The sequence below is a fragment of the Eleutherodactylus coqui genome, chromosome 1 (assembly GCF_035609145.1).
Source record: "Eleutherodactylus coqui strain aEleCoq1 chromosome 1, aEleCoq1.hap1, whole genome shotgun sequence".
Lineage (NCBI taxonomy): Eukaryota > Metazoa > Chordata > Amphibia > Anura > Eleutherodactylidae > Eleutherodactylus > Eleutherodactylus coqui.
The window spans coordinates 93,647,072-93,666,170 of NC_089837.1; the positions used below are offsets into that span (position 1 = coordinate 93,647,072).

At 41.4% G+C, this 19,099-nt stretch overlaps 1 protein-coding gene across 1 annotated transcript in view; it reads right to left on the reverse strand.

The window, feature by feature from the left end:
• The window catches only part of LOC136622594 (serotransferrin-B-like), a 28,904-nt gene extending 13,384 nt beyond the window's left edge, over positions 1 to 15,520 (reverse strand). The window contains exons 1-11 of the mRNA XM_066598108.1: positions 15,350 to 15,520; positions 14,365 to 14,528; positions 12,292 to 12,400; positions 11,939 to 12,115; positions 11,136 to 11,274; positions 10,758 to 10,813; positions 8,622 to 8,785; positions 6,648 to 6,795; positions 6,366 to 6,514; positions 4,685 to 4,781; positions 2,061 to 2,102 (exon numbers count right to left, since the gene is read on the reverse strand). Coding sequence (XP_066454205.1) covers positions 2,061 to 2,102; positions 4,685 to 4,781; positions 6,366 to 6,514; positions 6,648 to 6,795; positions 8,622 to 8,785; positions 10,758 to 10,813; positions 11,136 to 11,274; positions 11,939 to 12,115; positions 12,292 to 12,400; positions 14,365 to 14,528; positions 15,350 to 15,395 — 1,291 coding nt within the window. The 5' untranslated portion in view covers positions 15,396 to 15,520. The remainder of the gene's footprint in view (positions 1 to 2,060; positions 2,103 to 4,684; positions 4,782 to 6,365; positions 6,515 to 6,647; positions 6,796 to 8,621; positions 8,786 to 10,757; positions 10,814 to 11,135; positions 11,275 to 11,938; positions 12,116 to 12,291; positions 12,401 to 14,364; positions 14,529 to 15,349) is intronic.
• Positions 15,521 to 19,099: the final 3,579 nt, after the last annotated feature.

Genomic DNA, 19,099 nt, shown 5'->3' on the forward strand with positions numbered 1-19,099 from the left:
CGCATCACAGCCCCATAGTTTTCAATGCGGCCGGTGGCAGCATCGCGCCACATGCTAGGAGCATGTGATACGAGGTCTCCCATTGAAAACCATGGGAGAAACTCCGCGATCGCTTCTCCCCTGAAGTGATGCTAGGCTGTTTTGACATAAAAATGCCTCACATCCATGGGGAATTCACATGATGGTGAGCGTGAAATTGGCCTGTGTGAAGTTAGCCTTAAATGGTAGGTCTTGCCACAAAGGTCCAAATACACTCTTTATTTTTCCCATTCAGATGGTTTCTCCTTTAGCTTGACTTTTAAAGGGGTCTTCCAGGGTTGGAGTGGAAGCCTCTACTCTGACCCCCGCGTAGTGGCCGGTGCTTGTAATTGCACACTGGGGTTTCATTGAAATCAATGATAACTGCGTCTGCAAGCAGTGGCTTCCACTCCAACCCTGGTATATCACGGCAGGCGCTGCCCTGAAATCCTTTTTGCAACGTGATATCACGGTGGCCCATGCTATCAGGGTGGTTTATTTACACTTTGAATTGTGCTATCACAATCCAAGTAAAATTTATCACATCTGTACATGTGTTTCCCAAAATATTTCACCATGTCACCATTATAAAAGCACATCGAGAGAGAGAAAGAGAGACAGAGTCACTGGGAGCGGGATCACACAGATAACTGGGATTGTGGATCATCCGGATTACCCCGAGAATCCTCCCTGTCACTCCACTTCATTCTGTTTTATCTGTGCCATACTGCTGATGTTGTGGAAATTTTATAAGTTACAGTTAAGTAAGCTAAACAGGACCTAATATCGAACGTTCCCAGTTTGTCCATAAAGCTTTCTCTATGCGTTGACTGAGTTATTATCGTCATCCAGATTCACAGCAGAAGATGGAACGCTGGCGTCACGAGTGACCAAGGCCGTTAAGGTAACTCCTAGTTACTTTTCCCTGTGACCTCCCGCAGCAGTTACTGCTGCGGGTCCCGAGCTACCCTCAGGGGAGGAGAGGGTAGAGTGACCATGACACAAAAATCCTTATCTACCCCACCATCTCCTTGGCTGTGGGCCTGCTCCTCGGACACTGCACTATGAAAGCAAAGAATAGCAGCTGTATGTGGTGCAGACCACAGAGGAATCAACCATGTTATAGTAAGATGTTTTATTTGATAGACAATGTCAAACACATTCTCAGCCCAAAAAACTGTAAGTCACCTTATGTAGAGTCTAGTCCAGACTAGAAACACATTGCAGAATTGCTTACCCCCTTAACGTACTATAACATGGTTGATTGCTCTGTGGTCCGTGCTGGATATAACTCTTAGGCTGCATTCACACAGGGTGGATTTGCCACGAAAATTCCGCGCGGAATTTCGCCGCGGCAATTCCGCCTGCGACCGCTAATCTCGGGATTCGCCAGCCATGTGGACGAGATTTCTCAGAAATCTCGTCCAAATGGGATGGCCAATCCGCTGTGGTAAGTCAGGCTGAAACCGCGGCTGCGGCCACCGCAGCTGCGGCTTCAGAATATGCAGCATGTCCTATTTTTTTTCTTTCCGCCGTGGCCGCGCTCTCCTCTATGGGAGCGCGGGCCGCAGCGGAAGAGCGAGCGGCCGGGCCGCTTCAAAGCCGCCGCCGGTTTTTCCGCGGCGGTTCTCCCGGCGGAAATCTCGCAGTTTTGGCTGCGGCCAAACCGTGGGATTTCCGACGGGAATACGCCCCGTGTGAACCCAGCCTTACTTGTGCTTTCATATCCACGCTCGCTGTCCATCAAATCTGACATCATCCATTGATAGGGAATGGTGGACACTGCCTTCTTGTCAGAAGTGTCAGGAGCCGAATATAACATGACTTGGCATGGGTGACCAGTAGAGGATAAAGAAAAGCTGCAATACAATTAGTGGGGCAATAGCTACAAAGCTATGCAGCTGGACCTGCTGACCTGAGGACCGGACATGCTCCCTTTAAATGATCATACAATTAGAAGATATATGTATGTAATAATATCAAGAGTTAATCGGTGTACAGACATGTTTACAGTAGAACATGTAATGGGGTTAGGTCAGTACCCTGTGTTTTTGATCCGCTCGTTCTGCATGGTTTCAAATCATCTGTAAAATAGAAGAAGACGCTATGATATGATCGGCTTATCTGGGTAATACTACATAATAACAGTATAACCACTAATAAAATGCTCCAAGGAGAAAACATTGAGGCACATTGGACAAGAAGAACCTCTCATGAAAGTTTAATTTTAACCTCTAAAGGACCAGACACTTTATAGTGATTTTACCCATGTGGTGGTTTTATGGCTTTATTTTTTCTTCTTGGCCTGAGAAAATTATTTTTGTTGCTTTTTTTTTCATCACACATTTTTTTTATTTATTTCAATTCTTTATTTATAAAATTGGAGAGGATACAGAAAGGAAAAGAGGCCACAGTATGAATGCAACAGCACACCATAATTTCTGTTTCTTCCAGATTATAGATAGCACTTGCAATAATAATAAAACAGGTTATAAAAGTGGGCGAGGTTTAATAAGGGTAAGGTGGGTAGGGAATAATAAAAGGGTTTGGGGCTCTGCTTGATGATCTTATCTCAGAGTTATACGATAAATGCGTTGAACTAAACAGATATATTGACTGGTAGGTAAGAGTAGGTGTTTGGTGGGAACTATTTGTTCCAATAGGAGAGAGAATCAGATGTTTTACCTTTTTTCACTGAAATTCTTATCACTTTTTAAAAATTCTGTTTGGGGTAATGTGTACAAAATGTTTTAAATTTATAGTTTTTTATTTTTAAAATCATATTTTCGGTACAATAAAAAAACAGGAATAGGTTGGACATTTTGATATATAATTTGTATAATCTTGGTGTAATTGGTTCATCCAGTGCTGGTTCTGATTGGCTGAGCCACGGCGCTTAGGAACCAATCAGCGTTTCTTGGAGGTGGTTTTTTTTAAGCTATGCCAAACAACTTCAAACAAGTGTCGGGGAGCTTCGGGAGAAGTGCGGGGGAGCTGGACAGCACCTCTTAGGTGATGTATTTCTTTTTTTTTTAATGCAGCTAGTGTTTATTTTTGGGGTAGGGTTCATATTTCAAGCCCCCCAGAAAATCCCGGCAAAAGACCGCTACAAAGTCACGTGACTTTGTAGCAACACAAAATCGCGATATCGCAGTGAGAAAATGCAGCGATATCGCACAGAACACAGGGTACTCTGCCATTACAGGAACAAGATCGATTTTCCCGCGTCGATATCACTGTCGCCACGTGAAGGAGGCCATACACTATAATCCATCGGAGCCCCAGTAATAGGAGAACATCCCCCTAGTGTGACAGTGGTTACTGTCAGAGTTGGTTAGGAGTCACCTCTGACAAGCTGGGGGTCGCCGGTCCCATGCAGGAAGCGGCATTCTCTACATAGCGCTCATTGAGTGCTATATAGCTTGTAAAGGGGAAAGTAGAAGCTGTTAAAAGCCAAAAGCCACTTCTGTCTTCTTTTGGGTCCTATGTTATGTCTGACAGCTGAGAACCCGACCTGTTCCTGCTAGATTGCAGGAGTTTTAATACTGCACCGTATGTTTACTATCAACCAGAATTAAAGCCCAGAGCCAAGCGTTGTATATTTACAGTGCCTGGTTCTTAATGCACTAAAGGGGTATTCCCATCTCTGCTTTTCATACCCAAGGTTAGAAACCGCAGCTACACACTTACCGGCCAGCCAGACAGAGTCTATGGAAACAGCCAAGTGCTTCAGCCCAGTTTTGTTTCCGTAGCTCTCATTGAAGTGAATAGGGGATACGGAAACAGAGCAGGGCTAGAGCGGTTGGCTGTATCCAGAAAGTGGTTGGAAACAGAGGGCCGAGTTTTCCCACCCCGGCCATGAAAAACCAAGATAGGAATACCACTTCAACAAAGTCCATCATAATGATACCTTGGTACAGTCCCTAGGAAAGTATGTGCTTATCATGATACCTTTGCACAGTCCCTGGAATAGCATGTGAGTTTATTCCTCCTTATAAAGTTGAGAATGCACTGTGTCTATTACTATTACTGTAGCTATGCAAAACGATTAGTTCTATACTATACGTTGGCACTAAGGATGGCACTATTGCAGAATTTAAGCATTATACTGTAGCTGCCATTATTTAATATGTTCAACAGCTTGGAGGCATGAACTATTGAATAAGTGTTGGTTACAAGGTAAGTCTACTATTACATGCAGAATCTCTCCGCTGCAAAAGGCTGAGTGCGGCCAGAAACTGGACTCCCCAATTCAATTCAATCAATATATGAGAAATTGAAGTGCCAGTCAAAATCAGCATACCTCCGCCTGCATTTTGCAGTGGAGAGACGCTGCATGCATTTACAGCTTTTAGTCCAGGAAAATGTACCACTCCTTAAGTTGTCTTTCTGTATCCACCCCTGATTGCCACGTCTACTTTAGTACTTTAGGAAAGTTTGGCATGATGGGATCATTATTTGCCAGGAGACATGTGTGACCCTTCTTCCCTCTAACCCATGTGATTTAGAAATCATAGTATTAAAATTCCCAGACTCTTCAGCCAGGCATAGTTGTCATAGGGTTTAGTGACCTAATTAGTTCATTGTGTTACCTCCTTTCTTTCCAGATCACCCACCTTAGAGGAAACAATGTGCCACCCCTGCAGTACATGGGGAATGAGCTTACCTTGGTTATAGTACTCTCCCATTACAGGAACAAGACCGCATTGCCCGGCTGTGTACAAGTACCCTCCATCTAGTGTTACTGCATCAGCTTCACCTTTCTACAAAGAAATTAATCACATTTTTTAACAGTAAGGGCTTTATTTTTAAATTTCGTCTTTTAAGACACTGAAACAAGTAAAATTCTATTTAGCAATTGAGTACTTTCTATACCCAAGTTAGGATTACTACAACCTGTTGTCCATTGTTCTGTCTGTAATTTAAAGGAAAACACCAATCACAATTAATATTGAAGTTTGGGAAAACTTAGTGATTACCCACATTAAATTATTAATGACAATCATAACATTTTAATCTCTTGCATTACTAATAGAGATGAGCGAGTATACTTGCTAAAGGCAATTGCTCGAGCGCGCATTGCTCTTAGCGAGTTCCTGCCCGCTCGAGGCAAAAGGGTTCGGGTGCCGGCGGCGGGCAGGGAGCTGCGGGGGAGAGCGGAGCGGAACTGAGGGGAGATCTCTCTCTCCCTCTCTTCCCCCCGCTCCCTCCTGCTGACAGCCGCTACTCACCGCTCCCCCGCGCCGGCACCCGAACCTGCAGGCTCGAGCGGGCAGGTACTCGCTAAAGGCAATGCTCGCTTGAGCAATCGCCTTTAGCGAGTATACTCGCTCATCTCTAATTATTAATAATATACTATAACAGGCCTTATCCCTAGATTGTATCTAGACTCTCTCACACCATTGCCATTCTAATTACAAATTTAGTATTAAATGACGAATAATACAATTAAGGGCTTATTCACATGGCCATTGATTTCAATGGTTTTGTTTCCATTAGCGGCATTCTTGCCCGTTAATCGTACGGGCAAGAAGCGATAGGGCAGGAGCCACCGTATCTCCCCAGTTTTTTCCAAACTTGCATGCTATGGCGAAATGAAACTTGGATCAAGCGCGACTGTGCTCCGTGGTGGCGAGCGTAGTTACGCATATGCCCATGTGTTTTTGCCCTTAGGTTGCTGAAATATTGGGGTAATTCCGAGTCCCTAAGTATAACTTTCACTCACACAAGTGTATTTTTGCTGCGCATTACATGTGGGGTTTTTTATTTGCGCGATACGCAGTGTTGAAAGGTCGTTGATTTGCATTGCGGTTTTCAAACATGTGATTTTTATGTGCATAAAAAATTGCAACATGTCCTATTTTGGTACGTAATACGCCCATTTTAGTCTACAGGTGCATAAAAGATGTTGCATACTGGCTGCTTATTTTACGCAGGTTGCTGGACGACCTAAGGGGGATATTTCTGACATCATCTGGGCCTGCTTGTATTTTTTGGGGAAAAAAATGCTTGAGAAAGACCCATGCATAGGGTCGGTACGTAGCTGCTGCTGCCTCGCTTGTGATGTTATGCACTGAATAAAGAAGCAATCTTTTAACGGATGCTGCCTGGATGACTTCTATTTTCTCATCTGCATTTTTTTGGGGGTTGGTGGAAAATGCGCAGTACATATGCAGGTAATTTGCACGCAAAAAAACTCTCTTACCTTTAAGTACGCAGCAAATATGCATATTCATGCGCAATAAAAGCGCTGTCTATTTTGCGGACGAAATATGCATATGCCCATGTGTGTGAGCCCTAATAGACACACATTCTCTTTGAGGATCCATCTTTCAAGTGTTCCTTACCAAGACTTGTAGAATACATTCTTCTGCAGAAGATGCCTGCGTGCATTCAATGGCTCCGCCGCTTACTGGTGTCCAGCCGTCACACTTTATCATCTCCTGCTTGCTCTGTGTGCACCAGCGCACAGTCTCTTTGGAAGGAGGATCTAATACTAAATCCACAGGGAATAAAGGAAAATGGTTACGGCCAAATCCAATCATTAATCATTCATTATGTTCACAAAAGTCAGATTCACTCCATGAGATCAGCTAATAGCAAACACTATTTCTGACTCAGTCTCTTACCATACATGGCTCGGATAGAATTGAAGTGACTTGCTCCTAGATACAAGAAGGCGTCCATTGAAGATGGTAAAGGAATAAGAGTGGCTACAGAGGTCTTCAGACGTAGAGTCTTCGCATTCTTAGCGATGATTAGTTTGCATTCTTTATTCTAGATTTTATAAATATTAACAATAGTTAAGAAGTAAGTAAAATAATACATATTTTACCAGGAGAATTAGGCCTCATGCCTACAGCCGGGTCGGATTCCGACTGTGAGATTCATGCAGCTGGTTGCGACCCGCCCCCTGGCATTGACTTCCCGCTTACCTGTCCGGCGTCTTCCCTCTGTGATGTGCCGCCTGGCGCACAGCCGCACATGTGCAGAGCAGAGCCGAGGCTCACACAGAAATAGGACATGCCACGATTTTAGTACCGCGTTAGTTTTCACACTGTCAAATTGTGGCTGTCAGCATAGGATTGCATAAAGTAATGTAATCCTATGGCAGCATGCAACGGCGAAAATTCAGCGCAGAATCTCGCTGTGGAATTTCCATCCGTGGGCATTGGGCCTTAATCGGGCTATAGGATCCAGTTTATAAAATATTATGGGATTTAACAAAAGCCGCAAGGCATCATAAATCATATATCAGGGGTAGAGGATATCTATCTCATATAACCCATACATAGAACAGAAAGTCCTCCTATAATATATATCAAACAGAAGAAAAGCAAGCTGGAGTGCAGGAGTTATAAAAATATATATATTTACTACGTATAGAAAAGTCATGCATCCAATAAAAAAGACACAGAAATACACACAATTATAAAAACACATTGATTTGTGCTATTCTCTTAGGGACTCATATTATGTGGGGATTTTTTTGTGTTTTTATACTTGTGTGTATTTCTGTGTCTTTTCTTTTTGGATGCATGACTTTTCTATAGTTAAAAAAAATATATACCGTATTATCCGGCGTAGAAGACGAGTGGCCGTATAAGACCACCCCAACTGTCTACTTATACGCCGGGAATACGCTGTAGAAAAAAAATCAATACTCACCTCACGCAGCGTTGCTGCAGGCTGTCGCTTCCTCCACCACGCCGACAGAGCATTACTTTCTGGAGGCGGGGCTTGAATACCCCGCCTCCAGAAAGCTAATGCTCTGATTGGCTAACTCAGCGCGGCGTCAGCCAATGAAAGCTGGCGCTGCGTTAACCAATCACAGCCATTTTAGCTGTAGGTAGGTCAAAAGATCTATATATTTATAGTATAAATAGGCTTGTTCACCTTCCACCCCCTCCTTTCCTTGAAATAGCACCATTCATGTCCATGGGTTGGATACAATATTGCAACTAAGATGTATGGAACAGATTCTTCAATCTCAGAAAGGTCTGCTACTAACTTACCACTTATGAATAAACTGTGCAGTGGAGAAGGCAGAGGAAACTTTTTTTCTTTTTTCTTTAATCCTATAACAACCTTAGGGCTCCCACCCACTTGCGTTAGTGAGTTGCGATTTTTTTAGCGCTGCAATAGAGCGCTAAAACTTTCTAGTTTGAAACAAATCAGTTGTAATGTGGCTATGCGCATTTGCAATTTTTTTTCGCAGCGCTGGTGCGATTTTTTATTGCTTGCGACTGCCCTATATTAGTGCGATGACCGATTTTTCCCTTGCCCATGCAAGTCAATGGGTGCCATAAAAACGCATCGCACATCGCAGAATCACATGTGCGACTGCATTGCGATTGCGCAGCGATTTTTTTCTCTCAGGCAAGGAGGAGGGGAAGGGCACAGCAGTCAGTGTCAAAAACGCTGTGATAAAAAAACGCAGGACAGCCACAAAACAGAGCTTTGCAATGCGAGTTTAGTGGGAGAAAAATCGCAGCGCAATCGCAAAAGAATCGCAAGTTGGCAACTGCGAAATCGCAGCGATTTTAAAATCGCCCTCGCAAGTGGGTGGGAGCCCTTACAAATGTTTTTCACCTTATATTTACCTGCGCAATCTGGATCGTGGCCAGAATGTCTGCAGTCTTGTCTCCAGCACTCCTGGTTACCACCGCATTGACTGGGATTCGTGCCAAATTGCACTGTTGGTATTGGTCTATTGACTTTCTGGTATTGTCAGGGCAGAGCAGTTGAAAGTTTTTACTGAGTTCAGCTGAAAAACAGGAATTTACAAGTATCCAGGTATCTGATGAAATGGGGCACTGGTTTGCATATACAACTGGTTTCACATAGCAACATTACTGCCACAGTAATCAGACACCCCCACCAGACTGAACTAAGGCCCATTTACACATAACGATTATCGCTCAAAATGTGTTCAAATGACCAAAAATGAGCGATGATTTTTACATGTAAACGCTGGCATCATGCACCTTTCATTTGCATGATGATTTTAAGGTGAACTTAAAATCCGTCGTTGAGCTACTGGCAGCTACTGGGAGGTAAAGCAAACACATTTACTTCTAAGTAGACTGCACACTGTTATCTCCACGGGAGCTGGAAGATAACATTGTAATCTGCTGTCAGCCAGGAGCAGAACAATACAGCTGTGTGCACAGCTGGGCGTGTGATTAATCACAGGCTGGGCTCTGCAAACAGCTCCTGAAGGCCCTTTTACATGCAAATAAGATGATAACGTGTTAATGGTTATTAACACTTTCTGCAAATAGATCGCAAAATCTTTCAATTTTTCAGTCGTTTGAAAGATTATCTTTACGTGTAAATGAGCCTTTAGCATTGCTACAACAAACTCAATTGTTATGTAAAGTGTTGTATCAGAATTAACCTTTATTTGCCCACAACTAGAGAACCTATTTAAAGGAGGTTTCCTGCTCCTGTAGGTGATGGCACTACAATATCCCAAACAGCAGAGATCTGATTGCACTTCAGAGTGAAGGATCCTCACATAGTTTCTATCCATATCCTTTCTATGGTCCATACAGACAGAATTGGACCTTCACTGATCATGAAGTGATGGCATATGCTCTATGGTTTCACTTTTATGATCAGAATACCCTGTTATTGTAACATAGTATGTTAGTGTCAGGTTGTGCTCCTGGAACCTGTAGTTCTATGGATTTTCAGGAGCACACCTTCACAGGTGAGGGATAATTGAACTGGTTGGGTGTGGTGTTCTCCAGCCAGCCAATCTTCACTGGTCTGCTGCTCATATATACCAGCATCTCATGGTAGAGGTTGCTGGTTATTTTACTCATTCTGTGTTATTCCCACTCAGAGCTTGGTGTGTCTCTCACCTTCCCTGAGGACGGTCCGGACAGCTGTTTTCCCCATCTGCATCTCATATGGACCCCCTCTCCCTTCCCCTTTTACAGGTGCAGCCTCCAAATGGCTGATTCTTTCCCTTGGCGTGAGGACATTTGAACTAGCAATTGTTTACTATTTGTATGCATTAGAGTTCTGAGTGGGGTTACTGTTCTGTGTGGTTTGCATTAGCTGGTATGTTGATGTAAACAGTGACATGCACATTGGGTCTGTGCAGGTGGCCAGACATGTGGTACATGAACTGTCCTGTTCTGTGTATAGGTGTGAACAGTTATGTGTCCTGTGTTTGGTGCATCTTTCGGGTTTCTAAGTAGGGGTAACAAGGTCCGAGATGAAGATGGTGGGGCCGTCCATATTAGAGCACCTACCCCACTTTTAGGCAGGAGTGCCCCACTTCCCATGATTAGTAAGGGACAGGTTTACTTCTGTCTTTGATTGGGCTGGTGTAATTTGTCCTTGCAAATACTATGTAAGTGTGTTTTCAGTTTTACTAGGACACCATCCTGCGTCCGTGCTGAGGCGTGGTGCTTTACTGCGCTGCACGGACGTAATAGTTAGCCTGAAAAAAGACACATGTCCATCTAGTTCAGCCTATTACCCTCCCAATGATCTAACCTTCACTATTAACTTGTTTAGTATGAAGGAAAGAGCAGAAGAGATGTTTCATCAGCCCAACTGAGAAAAGTCCAATCTATTCCATTCTGTATGGAAAAGTAATGACATTTGATATGCCCTGAAATATTGCAATTTACAAGAATTTTTTTTTTTTAACTTATGGGACTGTCACTATGTAAAACGTCAATTTCTATGAAAATTGTGTGAAATAGATATATCTTGGTTACCTGGTACAGCAGTATTTGATACAAAAGCCACATCGCCCTTGTTATCTTTCAGACATCTGTGCAAGAGTAGAAATGAATAAAATGTTTAACTTCCATGTATAGCCAATAAAAGTATCAGGTACAAAGGTATAATACATCTATAACCAGAAGAAGTATGACAAAGGGACCTTTCGCACAGCAAAGAATGTTCTGCAACAGTGTTGTGGAATACGCCCTCCTACGAAATATTAAGACCCAAAATTCAAATTGCCAACCTGCTAATCTGCAGGTAGCAGTGCGGATTTTGGTGCGGAATTAAGGGACGGCATATTCCGCGATGCTGTTGTGGAATATTCCATCCTGTATGAAAGGTCCCAAATAGGACTGCATTGTACATACTTGAGTGCTCCGTCAGAGTTGAAGTATGGTTCATCGGTGGTAGGCTTGCACTTTTTACTTCCCCGTCCTGTACATTGCTTACACAGGTTTGGCTCATTGGCTCCCGGGACACAACTTGCTGAGAAATACTTGGAGACCGCTAAAGAATTTCATAAAAACTCCCCATTAGAAATACAGACCTCAAAAGTAATTCAGACTCCAGAACAGACCCCATAAAACATCGCTCTGCGTTTTATAAAGTTTAGAAAATAATGAAAAATTAAAATTCTCACTCTATAATTTATATTTATTTTCATTAAAGCGGTTTTCCAAACTTCAATAAAATGGGCAGGAAATTCGTAGATTTCTATTTAGATGCATAGATGGCCCAAGATGCTCCAAATGTATAAAGAGGCGTGCACCTTTCCATACATTAGGCACATCTTCCTCTAACTTGGATTATATTATGTCCAGCATGTGAAACGCCACTCTTATAATATAAATTCCACCCTTTGTCTGAAAGAAGCTGTAGTCTGGTTTCAAAAACACATTTTGTTATGTTTTACGTGGTATTTGTGTTTTTAATGTTTTTTTTTTCCAAAAAGGCTGCAGCCAAACAGTAATTAAAAGTTCACAGAAAACTATTAAAAAGTCTATATACGATCACTTTTGTATATGGGGTTTGGGGAGTTTGTAGCATCTTTTTCAAAATGGAGTCATGAGATTTCCATATACTTCTGATAATACTACTTGACATAAAATGCTATTGTTACTATGCGTCCTTATTTTACTAGTGTGTTCTGATGTAGAAAATCTATATTTACCCCTTTGTGTTTCTTCAATAGTCCAGTTCAATAGCTTCTTCTCATGAAGAACTCTTAGTGGTGAATACCATCCAGCCATGTGTCCTATTCCAGTGTGACAAGATCGCTTGTTCTTCAGCTCATTGAACTTGAAAGTGCTTGATTTTCTCACTACAGCCACTGCATAGTTACACGTTTCTGCAAAAGGTCCAAATGTTATTCTATTTATCCTTTTTAAGATCCTTTTCTTAGTTGAATGTGGCTAAGCTGCAATACCAGACATAGCCTATGAACAATAGTGGCGCTGTTTTGGGGGGAAAAAAATGAGACTCTTATTTGTCTAATATCACACAAACACTTTAATAGTTTTATACCTTTTTGAGGTCCGTAGCTTTCTGCCAGGATTGGTTTCAAGTTGTAAGGGTGCAAGGATGCTTTGTAGACATTGCCACTATCCACAGTGATGGCGTCAGCATCGCCATTCTGTAAGATATCAAGCATTTATTTTCAGTATAGAATATAAACAAATATAGCACATAGATAGTAAATGACTTTAGTTTTTAATTTTCTAGTGCTACATTCACAGGACTAGTTGTTTTAGTGTTGGATGAACAGACACTTATCTAATTCTCTCCCTGTTGCACTTTTCCCCACTAATCCCTAGCATCCTTATTTGTGGGTACATCACTAGAACGCCTTCAACCCCTTACCAGATCCTTCTAAAAGTTAGCATAAGGGGACACTAGCGAGTTGCAGTAAAAAAACACGGCTTCTTCTGAAGTACAACAACCAGAATGACTGAATAGATGCTCACAGCATGCTGGGACAATGGTACTTCATAAACACAACCAGCCACATACATAGAAAATGCAGGATTGGGGGCATGGGAGGCATCAAACCATAGATCTTAAAATTAATTCTGACACCAGTCCCTATTATATATACAGACCTTAAAATTAATTCAGACCCAAGAACATACTCCAAAATGAAATTGTATCCCAGACCAGACCCCAAAATAAATTCAGAACCCTCATAATGAATTCAGACCTCAGTCTGGACATAAAAATTAATTTAGTCTCTGGAATAGGCCCCAAAATTAACTCAGACGAGATCCATTAGACTAATACAGATGATGTACCAAACCCCCAAATTATTACTTAATTAAAATTAATTCAGACACAAAACCACACCTCCTAAATAAATCCAGACCCCAAAATTAATTTACACACAAATTCTGACCCCACAATCAATTGAGAGTCTAGATTAGAGTAAAATAAATCCACGGCTCCCGTTTATCAGTGCACCAGTGATGCCTTTCACTTTTTAACGCTCCATTAGTGCAAACCACAATTAGCACCCTTAAGTATTAAAGGCCCATTCACACAAGCGTATTTCCCTTCCGTGTGCTGTCTGTGTATTTCAGGGACATCACACGGTCTCATTATAGCCTATGAGGCTATTCACATGTACGAGTTTTCGCAAAGACAGATGGTCCATGTGAAAAATAATCACAGCATGTCCTATTCTGGTTTGTGCCTTGGATGAGAATAGGACATGCAATGTTAACTGTGTGTGGAGATTGGATAGCATTTGGACATGTAGCCATGTGCTGGCCAATGCAGGTTGTGCCTGTGAACCTTGGGTGCAACACACATGCACCCATCTGAATGTGGCCTAAGAGTTAAACTCATGTAAAACAAATGAATGGAATTGAAGGAGTGGGTCCTGGTGTGGGGTCACACGGCTTTACGTTCCCTGGTCAACAGGCCCCATAGCAGATACTGTATGTGGTCTGCCTTCATCAGAGGCACATCACTACTTATTTATGCAGGGAAACACTGATTGGTAGAAAACAGTGCACAATTTGCTAATCAAAAATCAATCTAATTTTGACTCAAAACATGCCAAGAAACTAGCAGATAAACTGTGCACTCCATTTATTCTGAGTTTTTAACTATTTTTGCTCCTTACTAGATAGTTTAGAAAAGTGTCTATAAAATGCGGTGAGGTTAAGTGGAGTCATAAAATGCACAAAGTTGTTAATGGTATGTGCCAGTTTTGTGCTGCAAAATACTGGTCTAAGGCCAAATCCGGCCAAAGTGTCGAAACACAGTAAAAAATGCACCAAATCTGTCACTCAGCATGTGACACTGTGATAAATATGATGCATCTTCTGCCTACATTCACTAAGACACTGTTAGTACATTTTCCCTATTTTTTATTACTCTATAATTTGTACCCCCCTTCAATAGCAGCCAAACAACTGCCTTCTCCGCCATCTGATCTCCCTACCCTTTACATAGCCCTTTTTCTTCTATGTAAAATTCCCTTCATAAATTGGTTAATATTTTAAAAGCATAGCATTAACCATCATTTCTTTTTGTCTCACAAGATATTGAAGCTTCTCTAATATACAAACATGTCATTCTATTAATCACAAAACTTACATTAATGGCAATGAAACAGTCTTCGAGGCTGGTTTTCTTTACACAGATGAGGGAAATGTCTGAGCTCTTACAAGATTTTGCCAAAAACATACACTTTTTGTATTCACTTCCTGATGTTAGGCACCAGCGAACATTTCTTATTTTAGGTATGGCTAGGCAAAAGACTGAGAAATGACAAAAAAAACATTAAGTTCTACACAATGTAATCAATGTAACCAAATAAATGTCTGCAATTAACTGGCCAAATAGCAAAAGACATGAGACCTTCTAGTGCTAGTTAAGGCCACCCATGTCCCATCATAAAATTCTCACTGTGCGGTTATGACAGGTCTTAATTCTTATGCTTAATCAATATCATGGACTATTTCTGATGCAAAAGTTCAATTCAGCAAAATCAAAATATGAGAACATAAAATGAAAATTGTAGAGCTCTACGTCTACAGCTGGACAGTAGTGGGCTTATTCTGCCAGCGAGGTTGACTAGAGTCATCTTGATGGTAATATGAGACCTCTGCTAGCAGCAATGTGTCGTTGGTAAAAAAAAATTGTGAAAACCTGTTGTGTAGAATAGCAAAAATATCCCTAGATTTTGCATTCATAAATGTGTTATTTCCATGTTAAGACAATATATTCCTTAATATGGAAAATGCAGATATCTAGGAGTTGTCAGTGATGTTCCTCAAGGAGCTTAATAAGCAGTTTTGAGGCTACAATTACGTGATAAGTTAGAGAATTTGTACATTCAAGCTTGGGCATAATTCACTTTTTATTGATGTACCAGACTGAGCTTCATATGTTTAAATTACTCTACATCTATTTAGAAAGTTTTAACCTGTAACCCTCATTAGATCAAAAAGTTGAATACAGTATATTCCTGACATTAACACCACCAGTTTACCTTCCAGATTTAATAAACATTTAATAAACCAACAACCCTAATCCTCATTACATAAGTTTTGCACAATATTTGATGATTTTTCCTTACCTAGCATGTTGAGGCACAGAACCAGAGGGAAGTAAGGAGCCATCATCCACTGTCTCTAGGGGCTAGGGTGAGAGTGTTCTTCGCTTGCTGGGCTCTGTTGGTAGAACGATGTCATTTATATAGACAAATGAGCCACTGTGTGCAGATGTTGCTTCACAGCAGGATTACGATCATAATATTTCTTAATATTACACTCCACCTCTGCTTCCTCCCAGAAGCTTCTGAATGGGCTCTTTCATTTTTGCTGGTAATATGAATTTCTGGCTCAAAATCGCTGTTTAGTGTATTCGACCCTAGGATTGTGTAGAAGTAACCCTTTCACCTGGCAGGAGACTGGGGATTTAGAATTCAGAATTTTCCACTAAACTGTTCCCATAACTTGATCCTTTCCAGAATTATGTATTCATTTTCTTAAAGCTAATAGTACTTTACAACCCTGTGCTACAATGTCCAGACACTTATAATCCTGTGTTACAGCGCAGGTTCTTTTGGAACTCCATTGAGCAATGTCCTGATCCTGGTCATCCACTAGTTTGCTTCCCGTACCTACTTATCCCATCCATTGCCTCTTTTCATCGTTACCCAGCTAATGTTCATTTTACGGATGATCTAATGGTTTATGTCTGTCTCTTGTAATCTGGTGGTTAAACTTGGTCATCCTATGGTCTAGTCATAACTCTGACTTTGGCATATGTTGGCAATTTTTGGTCATCCAATGAATTTGTAGTGCATGGTGATTTTGTAACCATTTCATGTTATCCAGTGGTTTAACATCCATCCTTGGTCATCTATCCCTATTTATCTAAAAACATAGATTTTAGCAGAAAAATGATAGCAGACCTCCTGGTCCATCTAATCTGCATTTATATAACTCTGTGACCAAAATGTGCTCAAGCCCTTGTGAATAAGCCTTAAGAGTAACATAATATTTTCTGACATTGCTTCTGATATTCTTACTAACTAATCTCAGATAGTGCCTAGTGCCCCCTTGATCTAGTGTTTAGTTTTTCTCTCGTCATCCTTATTAAAGGTTTCAATCATGTCCCTTCTCTCCTCCTGTAACATATATAAAGGCTTCGATCATGTCCTTCCCTTGCTTTCTCTCTTCCTGTAACATATAAATGTTTTGATCATGTCCACCCCCTCCCTTCTTTCCTTAAGGGGCCTTTCACATGGCCATAGGCATTTCTACGTGCTCCCGCCGACTTGCTTTCCCCATTGTCTGACTACACAGTTGACTTATCTTGAAGCTATCAAAAATCAGTAACTGTAAGGGTATAGTAGATGGAAGCGTAAAGTAAAAATCTGTTGCAAATCCAAGTTCCAGGTTTTGTTGCAAATCCATGGTGAACTGTAGCAAACTCCACATGTGTATCATGCAGATTTTGCTGCGGATTTCATTAAGGTTTTCACCCTACTATATTGTAGGGGGTACATTCTGCAGGGAAAATCCACAGCAGAAAATGACATGCTTCAGATTTCAAAACCCCCACCTCAGGTTAGTTTCCTGGTGGAAAAATTCTGTAGAATGTACGGTAGGTCACATTGTGAAGTATTTTGGAAATTAAACTCATATTATAGGTTACTACGATATTGACTTGACTTATTCTATGCTTGTAAAGTATCGAATGAAACATTTTTTTTGCAATTACTAAAGTAAAGTAACAATATGCATTACATGGACACATATAATGCCGTGCGGCAAACTGCTAGAATCCTTCCCGCTGTCCTCACTGCTCGGCTCTGTCATTCCCCGCCACTAGGCTGTGATAGGCTGTGAATGATCGAGTGCCAGCTGTGATTAGCCGGCGCTCGATTCTATCACAGCGCTTCCTTTCACAGCGCAGACAGTGGGGGATTTGAAAGCCAAGTAGGGAGATGACAGCGGGGATAATTTTAAAGCAGCTTGCCGCATACTCACCAATCACAGCCAGCACTCGATCCAATCACAGCCTGACAGTGGGGGATGACAGAGCCGAACAGAGAGGACAGCGGAGGATGACAGCTGGGAGGATTCCAGCAGCCTGCCGCACCACCGCCGGGGACACAGACGCCGGCTGTGAGGTGAGTATGGAGGTTTTTTTTTAAATCCTTCCCTGACTCGAGTATAAGCCGAGGGGGGCTTTTTCATCACAAAAAAATGTGCTGAAAAACTTGGCTTATACTCGAGTATATATGGTATTTCTGCCAGAAATAGAAGGGAAAGAGTTACCAATTCAAAATTAGGCTATGTTCAATTTGGTAGCAATTAATATATGTATTAATGGTATATGTACAGTACTAGGAAATTGATCCATATCCAAGTTTAAAAAGGGTAACGCCGGATCAGGATAAATGTGTATGTTACTGATATTGGACATCAACTGGAAAACCTAGCTCCACAGTTTCACGACATAAGGGCAGTGCCAATATAAATGGAGAAAAGTACTATCTATTGAAACACATCTCCAACAGCAATTTGAGAATCTTGGGCAGTGTTTCCTAAACTCCAGTCCTCATGGAGCCCCAACAGGTCATGTTCTGAGGCAATGGCAATGTCTGAGGCACCGACAATAATTACATCACCTGTGCAGTACTGAGAAAATCCAGAAAACATTACCTGTGGGGGTCCATGAGGACTGGAGTTTGGGAAACACTGATCTAGGGGAAATTCTATTCAGAGTTTGAAGAGTAAGATACCATCTGTACAGGACTTTCTATGAACTTTCAAAATGAGTTGAACATCTTGATGTGTAAAAGATTGATGTGAATATTCCTTGCCATTGATTATCCAAGATATGGATTTGTAATGAATTTTCCCATTTTTTTTTAAAGATTTTCCATAGGGTCCAGAGGAAGAGAGTTTAGGATCTAATAGCAGGTAGAAAGATCTTTATTGGTACCTTGGGTGGAAGAGAGCCACACATCTAACTTGGAGGGGATATTAATTCTAGAGGGAGGATAGAAATTTTTAAGTAGGTGGCATATTTGAAAATATTTAAAAAGGTCTGATTTGAGAATCTGGAAATTTGAAATAAGGTCCAGAATCCGGTCCAACCTCTGTGTTTCTGAAATCTACCTTTTACATGGAAGATTGGCACTGGATCTTGACCCATTCTTTTATGGGACTATTCTTTTTAGGAAACGGATATAAACTGATCCGTCTATCCGCATAGAGGTCACAGTAACGCCTGTCCTATATTAGGCCGACCATACACCTGTATCCAGACTTTAAACATAAGTGTCTGGTACCTTGTTTGCATAAACCTCTCAAGATTAAAGGGGATATTCAGACTAACACTGTTTTTCCACCTCCTTTCCACTTCCCCTCATTATTGTCTGGGGACCTTTGAAAGGAACACTTTTAATCTTTTTTTCTTTCGTGTGTCTTGTACAAGACTTAATGGTCAAGTTTTTTTTAATACATATCTACTAAACGTTAGGTTTTAGAGTTGATTTGAATCCTGACAGTGAAACTTTCTTCAGTCATCCAGTTGATTCTCCTGCTTCAGTTAAATACTTTATACAAGCCTTGTAACAATGACTGGGAATTAAAAGCAAAGCCCAACTCCATGCACAGACAGCTGTGTTAGGATATTTGCCCTTCGTCAGAAACGCTATATTTTCTCCTTAGGGAGATTCATGCTCCTGTGGGTAATATGCAAATAAGGGAGATGGAATAATACCTCCACAGTGCTACCTTCTGGAAGGCAGCATTACTTCAAGCCAAAGTTAGACTCTTTATACAGGCCTTGTAGCAATGACTGGGAA